This window comes from Phytophthora infestans, genomic scaffold (genome assembly GCF_000142945.1).
Source record: "Phytophthora infestans T30-4 supercont1.29 genomic scaffold, whole genome shotgun sequence".
NCBI classification, from domain to species: domain Eukaryota; phylum Oomycota; class Peronosporomycetes; order Peronosporales; family Peronosporaceae; genus Phytophthora; species Phytophthora infestans.
The window spans coordinates 1,055,779-1,074,253 of NW_003303730.1; the positions used below are offsets into that span (position 1 = coordinate 1,055,779).

The following is an 18,475-nucleotide window of genomic DNA, read 5'->3' on the forward strand; positions in this document are numbered from 1 at the left end:
ATGGACTACTTTTTGGGTCCCAGAGAATTTGAGATCAACCATCTTGCCGCTGCGAGCGAGTAGAGGAGACCCATATTTGCTTGGTGGACGTCGTCAAACTCACCATACGGTGATTTGCGAGTCTGCTGATGGCCAATGACAGCAGCTGTTCTGCGCGGAGACTATCTCCAGATGATATTTGGTGCTTTGGGCAGATCTGCGGTGGTAGTTCTGCGTTTTTGTGCTCTTCACCACTGCGTTTCGGCGACACAAGGTGCAGCACATGTTTAGGCTGATTTGCAAAATTGGGCTGGCTGCAAATTCGACCACCAGCTCCGCCGTGAAATTTAGAGATATCTAGCAATACCAGTGGCCATGTTTTCCGCTGTTCAAGTGCGCTAGCGCGTCTGGCTTCTTTAAAGTTCATACTGCGAGCAAGGTGAAGTATCGAGTATGACTTTGCTCGATGTTGGCTCGCTGAAGGCGATCGTCAGGGTGCGATCCGATTCGCATACGTTCGTGAAACGCGGCAAAAAGCTGCCGAGAAGGTTTTTTAAAACCTTTTTCGGGGGTCAAGACCAATTGGTACGGATACGAATTATGTGTTTTATCGTTTTTTCTACTTCTAATTTGCTGAATGTGGATGGATGTTAATTGCCCGTCTTTAGGAAAATACTTCGAAGTAACAAGGATTTTGTCGGAAACTCCGGAAAGCGCGAGTTTCTTATATTTTACGTGTACTGAGGATTTAAGCTGTCTTAGCAACAAAGCTGTAAAAGGTTGGCCGAGTAAGTAGCGAGCGTCCGGTTTGCAGGTGTTGCCCGTGATCGCACCGGTCGCAACAGCCGCCATGCAAACTCCGATCCGCTTCGCATGTTGCTCTCGATGGCGTGCGTCGAGCTCTTTGTGGATGCACAACTTTTAAATGGCAAGCTACATATACCCATTACGGGTGGCCACCAGTCTTACAATTGAAGTTACAAGGGGGTGCTCTCTGGCTTGTCCGTTTTGCCTTGAACCTCAACGCATCATTCCTCAACTTGAGCTCGACAGCTCAATCTACCCAGAGACGCGCCGACGCTGATGCCTGTCGATGCTGTGAAGGCGTCGAAATGGTCTGCAAGAGCTAACTCCATTTGCTCCTAAGTGAAATAGCGAAACTGTGATCCGACCTTCAACTGCCTAGATACCTTCGACGTGCAGCACCCTCGAATCTGGACTGAGTCCGATGCTGCTTCGACGTCTGGCTCTGGTGATAGCCCCATGGCCTCATCAAATGGTTCGTCGGCTACCCAGAATACTGGAGGAGGCGACTTTCTTGCGCCGTTCTCGACAGAAGAACCGTCGACAACTCTCTTCCCTCGTAGTGCACTTGGCGAGATGGCTCCGATCATTAACGTTGCGGAAGGTCTGCTGGGCAAGCCACTACCAACGAACAAATGGTGGGGTAACATTATCCACACTACCGCTGAAGAGATGGATACGAAAGCCAACCCTGGCTGGTCCAACCCGTACGCCGTCAAGCTGCCGAAGGAAGCTCCGTACGGCATCCAAGCTTGTTACTCGTACAACTACCGTCAGCTGTCCGCTCTCACCGATGGCGTCGCGGAGTTTTATCTGCACGACTTTGTCAACGACCTCACGTTGTCGGCCACGGAATTTGCCGGTGAAGCCAAGCCCACGTATGAGATTTACGCCTTCAGCGACTTTGGCATCAACGTTCGAGCCTGTCTCGAGAACAAGGTGCAGTGCTTGGACTCTGCTCTTGTGCACGGCATGGCCTTCATCACAGCCACGTACGACCGTCTGACCGCTCGGATCGAGTCGGAATACACCATGGAGATCGTGGACAAGTCGGTGCCAGGCAAGTACATCCTTCAGCTTGGTGGGAACCAGACGTGGGTCGTGTACACTGGTAACAACGGCAGCTTTGCGCTCGCCGAGTCGGGCAAAGCTCTCGTTTCCAGTGGGTTGTTCAGTGGCACCGTGCGTGTTGCCATTCTACCATCGAAAAAGGCCACTACCGTCTACGATAAGTACCGGGCGTGTCACGTCCGTGGTGGGAACGTGTCTGTGGAGTCTCGTACTCAATACTCGTTAAACTGGGAAACGGTGGGGAAGAGCTGTAAGACCAACGGGATGCTTCACTTCGCACTGCCTCACCACCTCCCAGCGTTGAAAGGAGCCATCACTGCTAAAAGCCCCAAAGCGATTGTCCTTAACTCGGCCACTCGAGGCAAAATGGTCGCCCAAGTGGCCACGACTGGAAAATGGGTCCTTTCGGAGCCGGAAGATGAGTTGGAGGTGGACTTCTACCCAACCAGTAAACCGTCTGCCGAGGTCGTAGCAAAAGTGGGTCTTCTCCAGACTCTGCAGGCCGATATCGCTGACCACTGGGCGCTCAACAAGACGAGTTGGTACTTTAACGGCAAGCAGTACCAGAAGTACGCGTCGGTATGTCTCATGGCTGCAGACTCGGCCATCGTGGGCAAGGACAAGAAGCTGCTCAGCGCATGCCTGACGAAGCTCGAGAAGCTCCTTGTGCCGTTCCTGGACAACACGCTGGACCCTCCTCTCCACTACGAGACGTCGTACGGCGGTCTCGTCAGCAGTCAGAGCTTCACGGTCCAAGACGTGAACGCAGACTTCGGGAACAGTGTCTACAACGACCACCACTATCATTACGGCTACTGGGTCACCGCGTCTGCCATGCTCAAGAGTCTACACCCCAAGTGGGAGCGCATCAAAGAGCTGGACAGGATGATCTGGATGATGCTACGCGACGTGGCCAACCCCAGCACAGACGACCCTTTCTTCCCTCAGTTCCGCCACTTCTCCTTCTACCTCGGCCACTCGTACTCGCACGGTGTCACGCCCATGCTCGACGGTAAAGACGAAGAGAGTACGTCTGAAGATGTGAATTTCTACTACGGTATGAAGCTCTGGGGTCAGGTGTCCAGCAACAAGGCCGTCGAGGATCTAGGCAGTCTCATGCTACGTCTCAACGCCCGCGCTATCCGCACCTACTTCCTCATGACGTCGGACAACACCATCCACCCTACTGAGTTCGTACCCAACCACGTGACGGGCATCTTCTTCGACAACAAGGCGGCGTATGCGACCTGGTTCAGTGGCGAGAAGTACGCCATCCACGGCATCCAGATGATCCCAGTGTCGCCGATCAACGCTATGGTGCGCACGACAAAGTTCGTCCAGCAGGAATGGGACGATATCCTCTCCAAGCAGCCAATCGTCACGGAATCCAACACCACCAACGCGTGGTTATCGCTGCTTCTCGTCAACCAGGCTGCTGTGGATCAGGAGGACGCGCTGACCAAGCTACAGGAAGCCACAATGGACGATGGTCTCACCCGCTCTTGGGCTCTATACAACGCAGCTTCCCGTCCTCACAACGCCAAGCAGGTGGATGTAGCTTAGAAAAACGTACAAACTACGTAGATGTTGCACTTGTGTCGCTCGAATGAACTAGTTTTGCGTCGGTTTTGAGGCTTTCATGGCTCCACATGATCATTTGCCGAGGATTTCTCTGTTCGAAGCGTCAAGTCATTACGATCTCCATCTAGCAAGCGTACTAGACGTTGGGCTTGGACCGAGATGTTACCCAGGAAAAAGTGAAGAAGACGTATCGAAAGCTGCCACTGCAGTTCCACCTGGACAAGGTTTCGGATCCAGCAGCAACAGCAAAGATTCTTGTTTGCTTTCTCAGCTTTGTCTCTTTGTTTGTACATTGATACTAGTAGTACGACGTGCCGGAGCTCAACAAATCTAGTCCGACTTCCTTGGCGGTCACACTGTCATGTGGAAGGCCGTACCGCTCGCAAACTTCCTTCATGTGAGTTATCTGAAGCTGAAAATATTATTATGCATAGTATTTAGTAACTCACTATCCGAGTGGAACCGAAAAAGCTGTAGACGAATGTATTCGACACTGTAACACATTTGAGGTAGTTGGCATTCACACACCGCGTCTCCTTCTGAAGATGTTCACGCTGCTGCTATGACGTCGTTGGTCACACCAGTGAACCCATGCTCAAGAACAATATTCAAAGGACCTCACGCTTTTTAAAAACCTCCTTGGTGACCTCACAACGGCGGCTACGACTTCACGCTGACTGTCAGCATTCATTTGGCATCGCTCTCTATTGTATCATGCACTAGTATAACTTGTAGTAGTGAGCGCAGACGCGTACGGTGGCATTGCATTGTTGCACACATTGATGCTGACAAAGAAGAATTATTTGGATGTGATAGATAATATCAAATTATCCATTTTTGGATTGTAACGTAATAGTTGGTGTGGTACGCAAACCTTTGCAAAATTGAAGCTGCCTAGCCAATCATAGCACACGACGTTTCGCTACATGAGCAAGTTCGGCTGCTTGGGGCATCTGTACCGCTCTTTTCTTAGGACTGTATCTGCTTAAACAGCATTACGATTGCGCGGGTAGAAGTACTCACGCAGTATTGAAGGCATGGAGTGTAAGCCCCACACACCACAAAGGCCATCCGATTGCTTCGACCCACGACGGTTCATGGTCAATTGGACCGCTCAACAGCATCGAAAAGAGGCATTCACGGTCCTGCAGCTCCGTCTCCTCTGCCATCGACATTCATGCGGAGAGTGGACTCTCCCGTTTCGGTCGCTGCGTTTTGCTGTCGCACCACTCGAATGGGGCAGCTCATTCTGCAATTGGCCACGAATTGCTGGAGAACTCACCAACCTATCGTCGTTCCTCACGCAAACACGACTCGTCGACCGACGTTGATTATGTTGAGCCTCTTTCAGCCGGTGTAACACACCCGGTCCCACGCATCAGAGACCAGGCATGTCGCCGCCGCCGACATTAGCTCACCATTCCGAGTAGCAGCTGGTACGGTGAATATGCTCGGTCAGAGTTCATACCCGACAGGGCTTTCATCGTGAAAGCTTATACACAGCTCTACTGGGTCGGCTCTGTTCGGGGTATGGTGTCCCATCCAGCCTGCCGATGAGATCATGTGGGGTCAACTTGACGGCTACCACATCGCCCTACCGCACCAATCGCGCCAACAGGAGTCATGCACGTCCAAGGTCACTTCCTACACTGCAGTGACGGCCGCCACCATCAACAGTAGAATCAGGGCAGCTAAGATATACTCATCAATGCTAGTATCATATCTGGATAGAGGCCTGGTAGCAATCGACTTGTAGCTCAGTATCTCCACTACGGCAACACTTACGACATCCCATTACACGCCAGCACTCGACAACCCCACTACCCGCCAGAGTTCGACACCACCCACTTCCCACCAGAGCGCCACACTACCCGCTGCCCGCCAGAGCTCGTCTCCACCCACTGCCCGCCAGACCTGAGCAGATCCAAGAAGATCAGCGGCAACACAGCGGGACTTCACACGCGAGAAGAACTTCGTCAATGCAGTGATGCATCGAGTGCCCAGTTCATCCGTCCGCGAAAGCTGTCCCGCTCCCTCACTGTGGCATCGCCACGCGTCTTTATATCGATATGGACATACGAGAAGTCTCACCACCGGCGAATGCCCTTCGACAACACGCTCTACTGCGAGCTTGCTTAAAATCCCGCGCAGCACAGGACCCAGTGGCCAGACACGATAAGTGCGCGTGGCACTGCGCCGCAGTAGCTCGTGGCTCTGGCGTGAGCGACATCAACCTCGGCGTCGCTGCAGCAGCCACAGTGGCACTGTCAGTGCCCAAGCTCAGCTAGCGTCGGTGCTCAGTACAGCCAGACCAAATCGGCATGGGCCGAGATCGGCATCAAGGTGCTCAAGGCATTGCACGTTGACTTCACCCCAATTGCTACAACTCACCGCCGTACTACCCCACTGTGTACTACACGCGCATGAGTGAGTACCCGCACAGCCCGCACATTGTCACCAATCCGAGCTCGGGATCCACGAAGGGCCACATCCTACAGAAACCGATGCAGCCATGGGGGGGGGCTTTCGCAGTCAGCGCGCATAATGTCCAGCGTACCTGTCGGGTACTCTCACGCGACAAAACCACATCGCGCGTGAAAACGTGTTTGTAGCGGTCATGTTGAAGTGTCAAGATCGTGTCTCCATTTTGGGCAATTTTCTAGTCCCGACTTCATTTTAAGTACGACCTTTTTTGCCAGCCGAGATGGACTACTTTTTGGGTCCCAGAGAATTTGAGATCAGCCATCTTGCCGCTGCGAGCGAGTAGAGGAGACCCAAATTTGCTTGGTGGGCGTCGTTAAACTCACCATACGGCGATTTGCGAGTCTGCTGATCGCCAATGACAGCAGCTGTTCTGCGCGGAGACTATCTCCAGATGATATTTGGTGCTTTGGGCAGATCTGCGGTGGTAGTTCTGCGTTTTTGTGCTCTTCACCACTGCGTTTCGGCGACACAAGGTGCAGCACATGTTTAGGCTGATTTGCAAAATTGGGCTGGCTGCAAATTCGACCGCCAGCTCCGCCGTATAATCCAGAGATTTCTAGCAATACCAGTGGCCACGTTTTCCGCTGTTCAAATGCGCTAGCGCGTCTGGCTTCTTAAATGTTCATACTGCGAGCAAGGTGAAATATCGAGTATGACTTTGCTCGATGTTGGCTCGCTGAAGGCGATCGTCAGGGTGCGATCCGATGCGCATACGCTCGTGAAACGCGGCAAAAAGCTGCCTGAGAAGGTTTCCAAAACTTTTTTCGGGGGTCAAGACCAATTGGTACGGATACGAATTATGTGATTTAATTGTTTTTTTACTTCTAATTTGCTGAATGTGGATGTTAATTGCCCGTCTTTAGGAAAATACTTCGAAGTAACAAGGATTTTGTCGGAAACTCCGGAAAGCGCGATTTCCTTATATTTTACGTGTACTGAGGATTTAAGCTGTCTTAGCAACAAAGCTGTAAAAGGTTGGCCGAGTAAGTAGCGAGCGTCCGGTTTGCAGGTGTTGCCCGTGATCGCAGCGGTCGCAGCAGCCGCCATGCAAACTCCGATCCGCTTCGCATGTTGCTCTCGATGGCGTGCGTCGAGCTCTTTGTGGATGCACAACTTTTGAATGGCAAGCTACATGTACCCATTACGGGTGGCCACCAGTCTTACAATTGAAGTTACAAGGGGGTGCTCTCTGGTCTCGCGTAGCTTGTCCGTTTTGCCCTGAACCTCAACGCATCATTCCTCAACTTGAGCTCGCCGACGCTGATGCCTGTCGATGCTGTGAAGGCGTCAAAATGAGCTAACTCCATTTGCTCCTAAGTGAAATGGCGAAACTGTGAGCCGAACTTCAACTGCCTAGATGCCTTCGACGTGCAGCACCCTCGAATCTGGACTGAGTCGCCTTCTTTAGTATCGTCGCGTCCACTTGCAAGACATCACTTGGTGCCGTCATCATGACGCTGTAACAAACGACACTCTAGTTTCTCTTTAAATTATGTCGCCGCCAGTGCTACGTCTGGATCCGAGGACAGCGCAAGTGCTGACACTTCAACTTCTAGTTCGACTGACACCCTGTCCGCTTCAGGATCCGATGCTGCTTCGACGTCTGGCTCTGGTGATAGCCCCATGGCCTCATCAACCGGTTCGTCGGCTACCCAGAATACTGGAGGAGGCGACTTTCTTGCGCCCTTCTCGACTGAAGAACCGTCGACAACTCTCTTCCCTCGCAGTGCACTTGGTGAGATGGCTCCGATCATTAACGTTGCGGAAGGTCTGCTGGGCAAGCCACTTCCAACGAACAAATGGTGGGGTAACATCATCCACACTACCGCTGAAGAGATGAATACGAAAGCCAACCCTGGCTGGTCCAACCCGTACGCCGTCAAGCTGCCGAAGGAAGCTCCGTACGGCATCCAAGCTTGTTACTCGTACAACTACCGGCAGTTGTCCGCTATCACCGATGGCGTCGCGGAGCTTTATCTGCACGACTTTGTCAACGACCTCACGCTGTCGGCCACGGAATTTGCCGGTGAAGCCAAGCCCACGTATGAGATTTACGCCTTCAGCGACTTTGGCATCAACGTTCGAGCCTGTCTCGAGAACAAGGAGCAGTGCTTGGACTCTGCTCTTGTGCACGGCATGGCCTTCATCACAGCCACGTACGACCGTCTGACCGCTCGGATCGAGTCGGAATACACCATGGAGATCGTGGACAAGTCGGTGCCAGGCAAGTACATCCTTCAGCTTGGTGGGAACCAGACGTGGGTCGTGTACACTGGTAACAACGGCAGCTTTGCGCTCGACGAGTCGGGCAAAGCTCTCGTTTCCAGTGGGTTGTTCAGTGGCACCGTGCGTGTTGCCATTCTACCATCGAAAAAGGCCACTACCGTCTACGATAAGTACCGAGCGTGTCACGTCCGTGGTGGCCACGTGTCTGTGGAGTCTCGTACTCAATACCCGGTAAACTGGGAAACGGTGGGGAAGAGCTGTAAGACCAACGGGATGCTTCACTTCGCACTGCCTCACCACCTCCCAGCGTTGAAAGGAGCCATCACTGCTAAAAGCCCCAAAGCGATTGTCCTTAATTCGGCCACTCGAGGCAAAATGGTCGCCCAAGTAGCCACGACTGGAAAGTGGGTCCTTTCGGAGCCTGAAGATGAGTTGGAGGTGGACTTCTACCCAACCAGTAAACCGTCTGCCGAGGTTGTAGCAAAAGTGGGTCTTCTCCAGACTCTGCAGGCCGATATCGCTGACCACTGGGCGCTCAACAAGACGAGTTGGTACTTTAACGGCAAGCAGTACCAGAAGTACGCGTCGGTGTGTCTCATGGCTGCAGACTCGGCCATCGTAGGCAAGGACAAGAAGCTGCTCAGCGCATGCCTGACGAAGCTCGAGAAGCTCCTTGTGCCGTTCCTGGACAACACGCTGGACCCTCCTCTCCACTACGAGACGTCGTACGGCGGTCTCGTCAGCAGTCAGAGCTTCACGGTCCAAGACGTGAACGCAGACTTCGGGAACAGTGTCTACAACGACCACCACTATCATTACGGCTTCTGGGTCACCGCGTCTGCCATGCTCAAGAGTCTACACCCCAAGTGGGAGCGCATCAAAGAGCTGGACAGGATGATCTGGATGACGCTACGCGACGTGGCCAACCCCAGCACAGACGACCCTTTCTTCCCTCGGTTCCGCCACTTCTCCTTCTACCTCGGCCACTCGTACTCGCACGGTGTCACGCCCATGCTCGACGGTAAAGACGAAGAGAGTACGTCTGAAGATGTGAATTTCTACTACGGTATGAAGCTCTGGCAACAAGGCCGTCGAGGATCTAGGCAGTCTCATGCTACGTCTCAACGCCCGCGCTATCCGCACCTACTTCCTCATGACGTCGGACAACACCATCCACCCTACTGAGTTCGTACCCAACCACGTGACGGGCATCTTCTTCGACAACAAGGCGGCGTATGCGACCTGGTTCAGTGGCGAGAAGTACGCCATCCACGGCATCCAGATGATCCCAGTGTCGCCGATCAACGCTATGGTGCGCACGACAAAGTTCGTCCAGCAGGAATGGGACGATATCCTCTCCAAGCAGCCAATCGTCACGGAATCCAACACCACCAACGCGTGGTTATCGCTGCTTCTCGTCAACCAGGCTGCTGTGGATCAGGAGGACGCGCTGACCAAGCTACAGGAAGCCACAATGGACGATGGTCTCACCCGCTCTTGGGCTCTATACAACGCAGCTTCCCGTCCTCACAACGCCAAGCAGGTGGATGTAGCTTAGAAAAACGTACAAACTACGTAGATGTTGCACTTGTGTCGCTCGAATGAACTAGTTTTGCGTCGGTTTTGAGGCTTTCATGGCTCCACATGATCATTTGCCGAGGATTTCTCTGTTCGAAGCGTCAAGTCATTACGATCTCCATCTAGCAAGCGTACTAGACGTTGGGCTTGGACCGAGATGTTACCCAGGAAAAAGTGAAGAAGACGTATCGAAAGCTGCCACTGCAGTTCCACCTGGACAAGGTTTCGGATCCACCAGCAACAGTAAAGATTCTTGTTTGCTTTCTCAGCTTTGTCTCTTTGTTTGTACATTGATACTAGTAGTACGACGTGCCGGAGCTCAACAAATCTAGTCCGACTTTCTTGGCGGTCACACTGTCATGTGGAAGGCCGTACCGCTCGCAAACTTCCTTCATGTGAGTTATCTGAAGCTGAAAAATATATTATGCATAGTATGTTCAAGCGGCTAGTAACTCACTATCCGAGTGGAACCGAAAAAGCTGTAGACGAATGTATTCGACACTGTAACACATTTGAGGTAGTTGGCATTCACACGCCGCGTCTCCTTCTGAAGATGTTCACGCTGCTGCTATGACGTCGTTGGTGAACCCTGCTCAAGAACAATATTCAAAGGACCTCACGCTTTTTAAAAACCTCCTTGGTGACCTCACAACGGCGGCTACGACTTCACGCTGACTGTCAGCATTCATTTGGCATCGTTCACTATTGTATCATGCACTAGTATAACTTGTAGTAGTGAGCGCAGACGCGTACGGTGGCATTGCACTGTTGCACACATTGATGCTGACAAAGAAGAATTATTTGGATGTGATAGATAATATCTATTATCCATTTTTGGATTGTAGCGTAATAGTTGGTGTGGTACGCAAACCTTTGCAAAATTGAAGCTGCCTAGCCAATCATAGCACACGACGTTTCGCTACATGAGCAAGTTCGGCTGCTTGGGGCATCTGTACCGCTCTTTTCTTAGGACTGTATCTGCTTAAACAGCATTACGATTGCGCGGGTAGAAGTACTCACGCAGTATTGAAGGCATGGAGTGTAAGCCCCACACACCACAAAGGCCATCCGATTGCTTCGACCCACGACGGTTCATGGTCAATTGGACCGCTCAACAGCATCGAAAAGAGGCATTCACGGTCCTGCAGCTCCGTCTCCTCTGCCATCGACATTCATGCGGAGAGTGGACTCTCCCGTTTCGGTCGCTGCGTTTTGCTGTCGCACCACTCGAATGGGGCAGCTCATTCTGCAATTGGCCACGAATTGCTGGAGAACTCACCAACCTATCATCGCTCCTCACGCAAACACGACTCGTCGACCGACGTTGATTATGTTGAGCCTCTTTCAGCCGGTGTAACACACCCGGCCCCACGCATCAGAGACCAGGCATGTCGCCGCCGCCGACATTAGCTCACCATACCGAGTAGCTGCTGGTACGGTGAATATGCTCGGTCAGAGTTCATACCCGACAGGGCTTTCATCGTGAAAGCTTATACACAGCTCTACTGGGTCGGCTCTGCTCGGGGTATGGTGTCCCATCAAGCCTGCCGATGAGATCATGTGGGGTCAACTTGACGGCTGCCACATCGCCCTACCGCACCAATCGCGCCAACAGGAGTCATGCACGACCAAGGTCACTCCCTACACTGCAGTGACGGCCGCCACCATCAACAGTAGAATCAGGCAGCTAAAAAATACTCATTAATGCTTGTATCATATCTGGATAAAGGCCTGGTGGCAATCGACTTGTAGCTCAGTATCTCCACTACGGCAACACTTACGACATCCCATTACATGCCGGCGCTCGACAGACCCACTACCCGCCAGAGTTTGTCACCACCCACTTCCCACCAGAGCTCAGCAGATCCGAGAAGATCAGCGGTAACACAGCGGGATTGCACCCGCGAGGAGAACTTCGTCAATGCAGTGATGCATCGAGTGCCGAGTCCATCCGTCCGTGAAAGCTGTCCCACCCCCTCACTGTGGCATTGCCACGCGTCTCTATATCGGTACGGACATACGAGAGGTCCCACCACCGGTCAATGTCCTTCAACAACACGCTCTACTGCAAGCTTGCTCAAAAGCCGCGCAGCGTAGGATCCAGAGGTCAGACACGATAAGTGCGCGTGGCACTTTGCCACTGCGCCGCAGCTGCTCGTGGCTTTTGCTTGAGCGGCAGCAGTCTTGGCGTCGCTGCAACAGCCACAGTGCCCAAGCTCAGCTAGCGTCGGTGCTAAGTACAGTCATCACAATCCGAATGGTATTGAAAGAGCTGCATACGAATGCATTCGACACTATTTTCCTTTGGTACTTCATCATATTGTTTGGGGATGCACAATCAAGCTGAGATTTTATTTATCGGCTCGGTCTCTCGAGCGCTTGCGCTCGTGCTGCTCCAAGTGGAAGACCGAGCGAATTTGGCTTTTGGGATGATTGACCCATGCGTTTTGCGAGCTGAAGCGTTGCCGCTGGTGCTTCCTCTATGAATGCTTGATACTCGTCCGACGGCCATCGTCCATGCACACGAATTGAGTCCATATCAACTCCGGCGGCATGAAGCGCCGATGCGCCTCCGGTTCTGAGTGAGTGTATTGAAAAGCGTTCCGGATCCTCGCCAGTTTGCTTTGCTGCTGCTCGTAGAACCTTTGTCATTGTTTCTGCAGATAGCATCCATCGGGAGCTCAACGTGCCTGTCCGCTCTTTAACATGGTCCGGGTCGTCGACTGTCCTGACTGATCGGTTTTGCTTCCTCTCAGTGTGATCTGTACCGATATCGCTCTGGTAAACTTGCTTGAGATCGCGCCATGTTCGTCTCATTAGATAACGTCACCGACTTGTAGACTATATACGCGTCGCTTGCCTCTTGAACATAGATACTCTGCTCCTCTTAAACAAAAGAAGAAGCCTAGCACCGCCGCCCCACAAAGCACGCGATGCGGGCGATGAACATGTCGGATGCTGTGGTGATCTGGCGGAGCATCTCGATGGTAACTGCAGCGCGCTGGCGACGGGGGGGGGAGCTGAGTCGGCGCATATTCTGGAGGACCAGCTCGTGTTGCGGCGACAAGGCTGGTCGGTAGCCGGCGTGAAGTTGACGACACCATCGGACGTGGCTGAGCTTAGCCCGTACGGTATCAACTCGGTGATGCGCTGTGACCTTCCCAGCATTCAACTGCGAGCATAATAAGCTGTATGGATTGTTGTTCGGGGTCATCTGGTGACAGCCACTGGTTGCAACCTCGCCGGGCGCAGAACCGGCACCATTGTCTCTAAGTATTGGGGTATCGTTGGCGCGATGTATCTGCGAGCGACCGCCACTGTAGGAACGCAACTTTGGCTCGTAGATCTTGCGAAGTTCGGTTGGAATATCCTGTGGGCACCATAGACGCATACAATTAGTCCAGAATCTCAATTTTACTCGAGTCCACACTCTTGATCCTAAGTCCACCAGGTAGTTCGATGCTCCTTGGAAGTGCTTTGTGGTCCCGTGTAGTTTGAACACCAATTCGGAGCTCTCACTAGCTCTTTCCGACCGCGCTGCTCGCGTTGTGCTCTCCGATCCAGAATGTATTATCTATCCAGCATCGTACATGTACTGGCTGACTCCAGGATCGCTGGATACCTTGTCATTGCGGCCCCCACACGAGGACTGTCAGCACTGCACTTAAAGCTTCCCGGACGTTGATGCTGAACCTGGACGAGTCACCTGGTGTAGATTGCTGTATGGCTGTTTGTTCATCTTCGTCGAACTTCACTCGAATGTATTCGCGAGTCGCTGGATAAATTACAGATAGACCCTCGTTGGTTGCATTCATAAATCAATGAACGTCGGGGGATAGAGTCTCTGCCATGATACTTGTGGGGACGCTATTGGCTGCACCGTTCTGAAGCAGGGACTCAATCCATTGCAGATCGCCTCGGACGCCCGGAGAAAGTTTAATGTTCTGGAAGCGAGAAGATCGCCGCCACTGTTGGTGTAGGCGCTGAAATAAGCTCGAGTTGATCGACAGCGGAGACTCATGTAGCGTAGCGACCCAAGCAATTGCTTTAGTTGGCGCCGAGACACAGTCTCCTGTGCGACGGCCTCTGCGATTCGCATGAGCGCTTTATGTGTCTTGTCTGGTGGTACTGATACCGTTCGATACTGTGTATCAAATGATAAACCAAGCGCGACGAGATGTGTCGACCACGAACAAAACTTTTCTCGTTGATCGAGTTCGGTCCGAGTATGGCGATCATGCTTGTTCGAAGGGCAATTTCTGCCAGCTCAAGCCTGTTGCCCTGATCAACTTCTAGTAAAATATGATCGTCTACCCACACAAACGAGAAAAACGGCTCTTCATCACGTTCAGTTGGGTCTAGAGATCTTGGCCTCTCGCGTGATACTAAGAACGAAATCGCACCACCGAAAGCTTCATAATGCTCTGGCAATCCGGTCCAGCCAAAGGCAGAGCCATATCAATTATGGCCAACCCGCGACTGGACCCAGCAAAATGAGCGGCCATGCGTGGAGCGACCGGGATAAGGCGAAACGCACTCTTTACTTCGCCTTTTTAATATCATGATTCGTAGGCGAGGGAATTGGAGAGCGAGATTTCGATTCTTTTTGCGATGCGGCGCACAGACTCGTAGTCCAGGTCGGGAGTTCGGCGGGTGTAAACCTGGCGTTCGTCGATGAGTCGCCCGGGTGTGACAAGTCATTAATCAAACGTGCTTCTTCGGATGGATCGATGTCTTTCTTGGAAACACAGCCGAAGCGCGCTGCTGACCAGCCGGCAGGTATGATAATTGAAAAACGCTTCCGCAAATACTTGTAGAGCGGTTAGTGCATAGGATATATTGTCCTGGGATTGAGCCTTCTGGGCCTTCGGCATGGCGAACGACGCTGAAAAATTGCTCAGGTTCACTGAACTGTCCGAGTACCACGCTCTCCGGCTGCGAAATCAAACCGCCTGAATTGCTTGATTGGGAGTCCTCGGGCACCAAACTGTATATTGTACGCTCGGGTGATTATAGCGGGATGCGGCTGGAGCTTCGTGGATCAGAACGAGAATTTTTATCAACAACAACCGAAGGGTCCTTACTTGCGTAGTCTGGGGCAGCGATCAGTCCGCTGATAAGCTGTTGAGTACGCGTTGGCGCGAGTGCATTCTTTGGCCGTCGGTCGCTCTGGTCCCACGTGTCGATGACGTCAGAGGCAGATTGGATTCGTCGCCGCTGGGACTCGCGTGAGTCGTCAATCGGCGCCGAACGTTTTGAGGCCCCTCTGTGGCTCAGAATCAGATAAAATCTTATTAACTCGAGTTCATTTGCGATAGCAGCTAGGATCTTGGGGTGATTGTCTTGGGTATCATTTTCGGTCACACGGGACTGTATCTGAGCCCGTTGGCCATTCGGTGTGGCTTGTGTTGGGGTAGTCTCGCCTCCGATTGACTGAAGAAGTGCCTCCAGGTCACCTTCATCGACAGGCGTTTCGACTTGATCATTTCCAAACCGAGGATCGTCATCAAATCGCTCACCGATTTTGTTGCGTACACTGGCCGTAATGCGACAATTTGCGTCCACAAAGTAAGCGTAGTCCACAGCGTGGCGCACGCTTACCGTGCTTTCGGCTCCGCTGAGGCCATTGACCCATTGGAGAGTGTCTGTTGGCTTGGGCTGCCTGCTAGCGGACACGTATCCAGCCACTAAGCGTGGGGTCGAGCGCGACCCGCGTGGATTTGTTTTAAGCACTCGATCTAAGATCCGATTTTACTGCTCATTCACCTCATCCATGGTCATATCCTCAGCTGGTTGTTGGTTTTTACCGGTGAGAAAGCACAGGACGGGTGCAACTTCGACCAGATCGTCGACACTTGATCGGAATTCTCCGTTAAGCGTACGAATGGTGACGTTGCTCCCGTTGTACTCGATTACTTGGCCAGTCACACGCTGACCGGAAGAAATGCCAACCACGGCCTTGCGCAGCCATTCACTAGGGACCCCTGCTTCAAACTCGCCAGCTCGGACTTGGCGGTGCCGAAGAGTTGTGGCGGAAACTTGCACAACCGAATACGGGGTGACAGTCGTCGAACAGTCGCTTCGCCCCCGGAGACGGTAACGACAGTAGGTGCATCGGCTACTCCATCCTCGTGGACGTCTTCAGGTAATAAGAGAACGTGATTGATCGGTGCGGCCATTACCATAGTCGACAGGAAAGCTATGGGGTTGCTGGAAAGGGTGTCTTCGGCGAGGTAAATCGGAAAATGACGTCTTCTACAGCTAGAACTACAGTTGAATGTGACAGAGGCTTGGCTTCTAGTACATTTTCGTTCGTGGCAGAGGAGGTCTCCGATAGCAGTTGTTCCAGGAGGTTCTATCCTTATGAAGACCCATTCCTCGTACCCCGAAAGCCTGCTCTTCAACTGTCATCAACAGATACCCAAACACATTTGAGGTAGTTGACATTCACACACCGCGTCTCCGTCTGAAGATGTTCACGCTGCTACTATGACTTCATTGGTCACACACCAGTGAATCCATGCTCAAGAGCAATATTCAATGGACCTCACGCTTTTGAAAAAACCTCAGTGGTGAGCTCACAGCGGCGGCTACGACTTCGCGCAAACTGTCAGCATTCATTAAATGAATGACGCCAAATTTTGTCGTCGTTTATTATTGTATCATGCTGTTATAACCAGGGGCTAATGGTAACCAAATATCATATAATTGTTTTAAAGTAGCAGTACTAATGTTGAAATTAAATATTAATAGTAACTCTTTTTTTCAAAAGTTTACAAAATATTTTAATTTTAATTCGAAGATCTGAAGAATAATACATACTACACAATTTCTTATGATATTCCCACTTAAGTACGTTTTTTGATACCTTACCCTGAGGCTCACAAAAGTATTCTTTCGGCCAGATTCTAGAGCAGCAGTAGGCATTCAGAATGACGAGTATTTGTCCTAGTATTTCGCTGTGACATAGGCAAAGGCAATCGGATGGAAAACTGCAAACGCTTGCAGTTGTTTAATGTCGATAGAGCGAAATCAAAGTATCTGTCTTGCTCTCTACCGATAGCCTCGTCCACGTCGTGCGTCAAATTAACCTGCAGCCTGTAACGCTAGATTAAAGCGCTGAGCAGTGCCAACACACGACGCCAACCTTGCCGTCACTCTCACAATTGCCCGGGCTTCACGGTTGAATAGTAATACTTCAGCAAGTCGAACATTAGCGACACCTGGTTAGTGGATTAAAGCAGATTACGCAATCTTTGAAAATATAAAATCGTGTTAAATTTAAAATTAATATTATCATTTTGTCTCAGAAAAAAATAGGTGATATTTTCACAATATTAACTTCACCGATTTTGGAATTACAATTAACCCGTGGTCATAGCTTGTATAAGTGAGCACAAATGATATTGCACTGTTGCACACATTGATGCTGACAAAGACCAATTATTTGGATGTGATAGATATTATCGATTATCCATTTTTGGATTGTAACGTAATAGGTGGTGTGGTGCGCAAACCTTTGCAAACTTGAAGCTGCCTACAATACACGACGTTTTGCTACATGAACACGTTCGGCTGTTTGGGGCATCTGTACCGCTCTTTTCTTAAGACTGTATCTGCTTGAGCAACATTGCGATTGCGCGGGTAGAAGTACTCACCCAGTATTGAAGGGATGGGGTGTGAGCCCCACACACCACAAAGGCCATCCGATTACTTCGACCCACGACGGTTCATGGTCAATTGGACCGCTCAACAGCATCGAAAAGAGGCATTCACGGTCCTGCAGCTCCGTCTCCTCTGCCATCGACATTCATGCGGAGAGTGGACTCTCCCGTTTCGGTCGCTGCGTTTTGCTGTCGCACCACTCGAATGGGGCAGCTCATTCTGCAATAGGCCACGAATTGCTGGAGAACTCACCAACCTATCATCGTTCCTCACGCAAACACGACTCGTCGACCGACGTTGATTATGTTGAGCCTCTTTCAGCCGGTGTAACACACCCGGCCCCACGCATCAGAGACCAGGCATGTCGCCGCCGCCGACATTAGCTCACCATACCGAGTAGCAGCCGGTACGGCGAATATGCTCGGTCAGAGTTCGTACCCCGACAGGGCTTTCATCGTGAAAGCTTATACACAGCTCTACTGGGTCGGCTCTGCTCGGGGTATGGTGTCCCATCAAGCCTGCCGATGAGATTATGTGGGGTCACCTTGACGGCTACTACATTGCCTTACCGTCCTAATCGCGCCAATAGGAGTCATGCACGACCTAGACCACTCACTACACTGTAGTGATGCCCACCGCCATCAACTGTAGCACCAGTGCAGCTAAAAAAAATACTCATTAATGCTAGTATCATATATGGCTAGAGGTCTGGTGGCAATCGACTTGTAGCTCAGTATCTCCACTACGGCAACGCTTACGACATCCCATTACACGCCAGCGCTCGGCATACCCACTGCCCGCCAGAGCTCGACACCACTCACTGCCCGACAGCTTAGCAGGTCCAAGAAGCCCAGCGGCAACACAGCGGGACTGTACACGCGAGGAGAACTTCGTCAATGCAGTGATGCATCGAGTGCCGAGTCCATCCGTCCGTGAAAGCTGTCCCACCCCCTCACTGTGGCATTGCCACGCGTCTCTATATCGGTACGGACATACGAGAGGTCCCACCACCGGTCAATGTCCTTCGACAACACGCTCTACTACGAGCTTGCTCAAAATCCCGCGCAGCACAGGACCCAGTGGCCAG

At 51.8% G+C, this 18,475-nt stretch overlaps 5 protein-coding genes across 5 annotated transcripts; 4 read left to right on the forward strand and 1 right to left on the reverse strand.

Moving 5' to 3' along the window:
* Positions 1-432: 432 nt before the first annotated feature.
* PITG_13569 (endo-1,3(4)-beta-glucanase, putative) lies at positions 433-3,417 on the forward strand (the record flags this gene model as incomplete). The annotated part of the gene is made up of 2 exons (XM_002899726.1): positions 433-564; positions 1,135-3,417. The coding sequence occupies 2 exons, from the start codon at positions 433-435 to the stop codon at positions 3,415-3,417; spliced, it is 2,415 nt and encodes an 804-aa protein (XP_002899772.1).
* A 944-nt stretch (positions 3,418-4,361) lies between these two features.
* Positions 4,362-5,723, forward strand: PITG_13570 (uncharacterized protein; the record flags this gene model as incomplete). The annotated part of the gene is made up of 4 exons (XM_002899727.1): positions 4,362-4,390; positions 4,939-5,111; positions 5,192-5,475; positions 5,592-5,723. 4 exons carry the CDS (start codon positions 4,362-4,364, stop codon positions 5,721-5,723), a joined length of 618 nt encoding a protein of 205 aa, XP_002899773.1.
* Positions 5,724-6,571: 848 nt separating this feature from the next.
* On the forward strand, positions 6,572-9,703 carry PITG_13571 (endo-1,3(4)-beta-glucanase, putative; the record flags this gene model as incomplete). The annotated part of the gene is made up of 4 exons (XM_002899728.1): positions 6,572-6,703; positions 6,877-6,902; positions 7,476-9,211; positions 9,249-9,703. The coding sequence occupies 4 exons, from the start codon at positions 6,572-6,574 to the stop codon at positions 9,701-9,703; spliced, it is 2,349 nt and encodes a 782-aa protein (XP_002899774.1).
* Positions 9,704-10,646: 943 nt separating this feature from the next.
* On the forward strand, positions 10,647-11,684 carry PITG_13572 (uncharacterized protein; the record flags this gene model as incomplete). The annotated part of the gene is made up of 3 exons (XM_002899729.1): positions 10,647-10,675; positions 11,224-11,396; positions 11,476-11,684. 3 exons carry the CDS (start codon positions 10,647-10,649, stop codon positions 11,682-11,684), a joined length of 411 nt encoding a protein of 136 aa, XP_002899775.1.
* Positions 11,685-12,628: 944 nt separating this feature from the next.
* PITG_13573 (uncharacterized protein) lies at positions 12,629-13,962 on the reverse strand (the record flags this gene model as incomplete). Its single annotated transcript, XM_002899730.1, has 3 exons — positions 12,629-13,093; positions 13,551-13,691; positions 13,888-13,962. The coding sequence occupies 3 exons, from the start codon at positions 13,960-13,962 to the stop codon at positions 12,629-12,631; spliced, it is 681 nt and encodes a 226-aa protein (XP_002899776.1).
* Between the last annotated feature and the right edge of the window lie 4,513 nt (positions 13,963-18,475).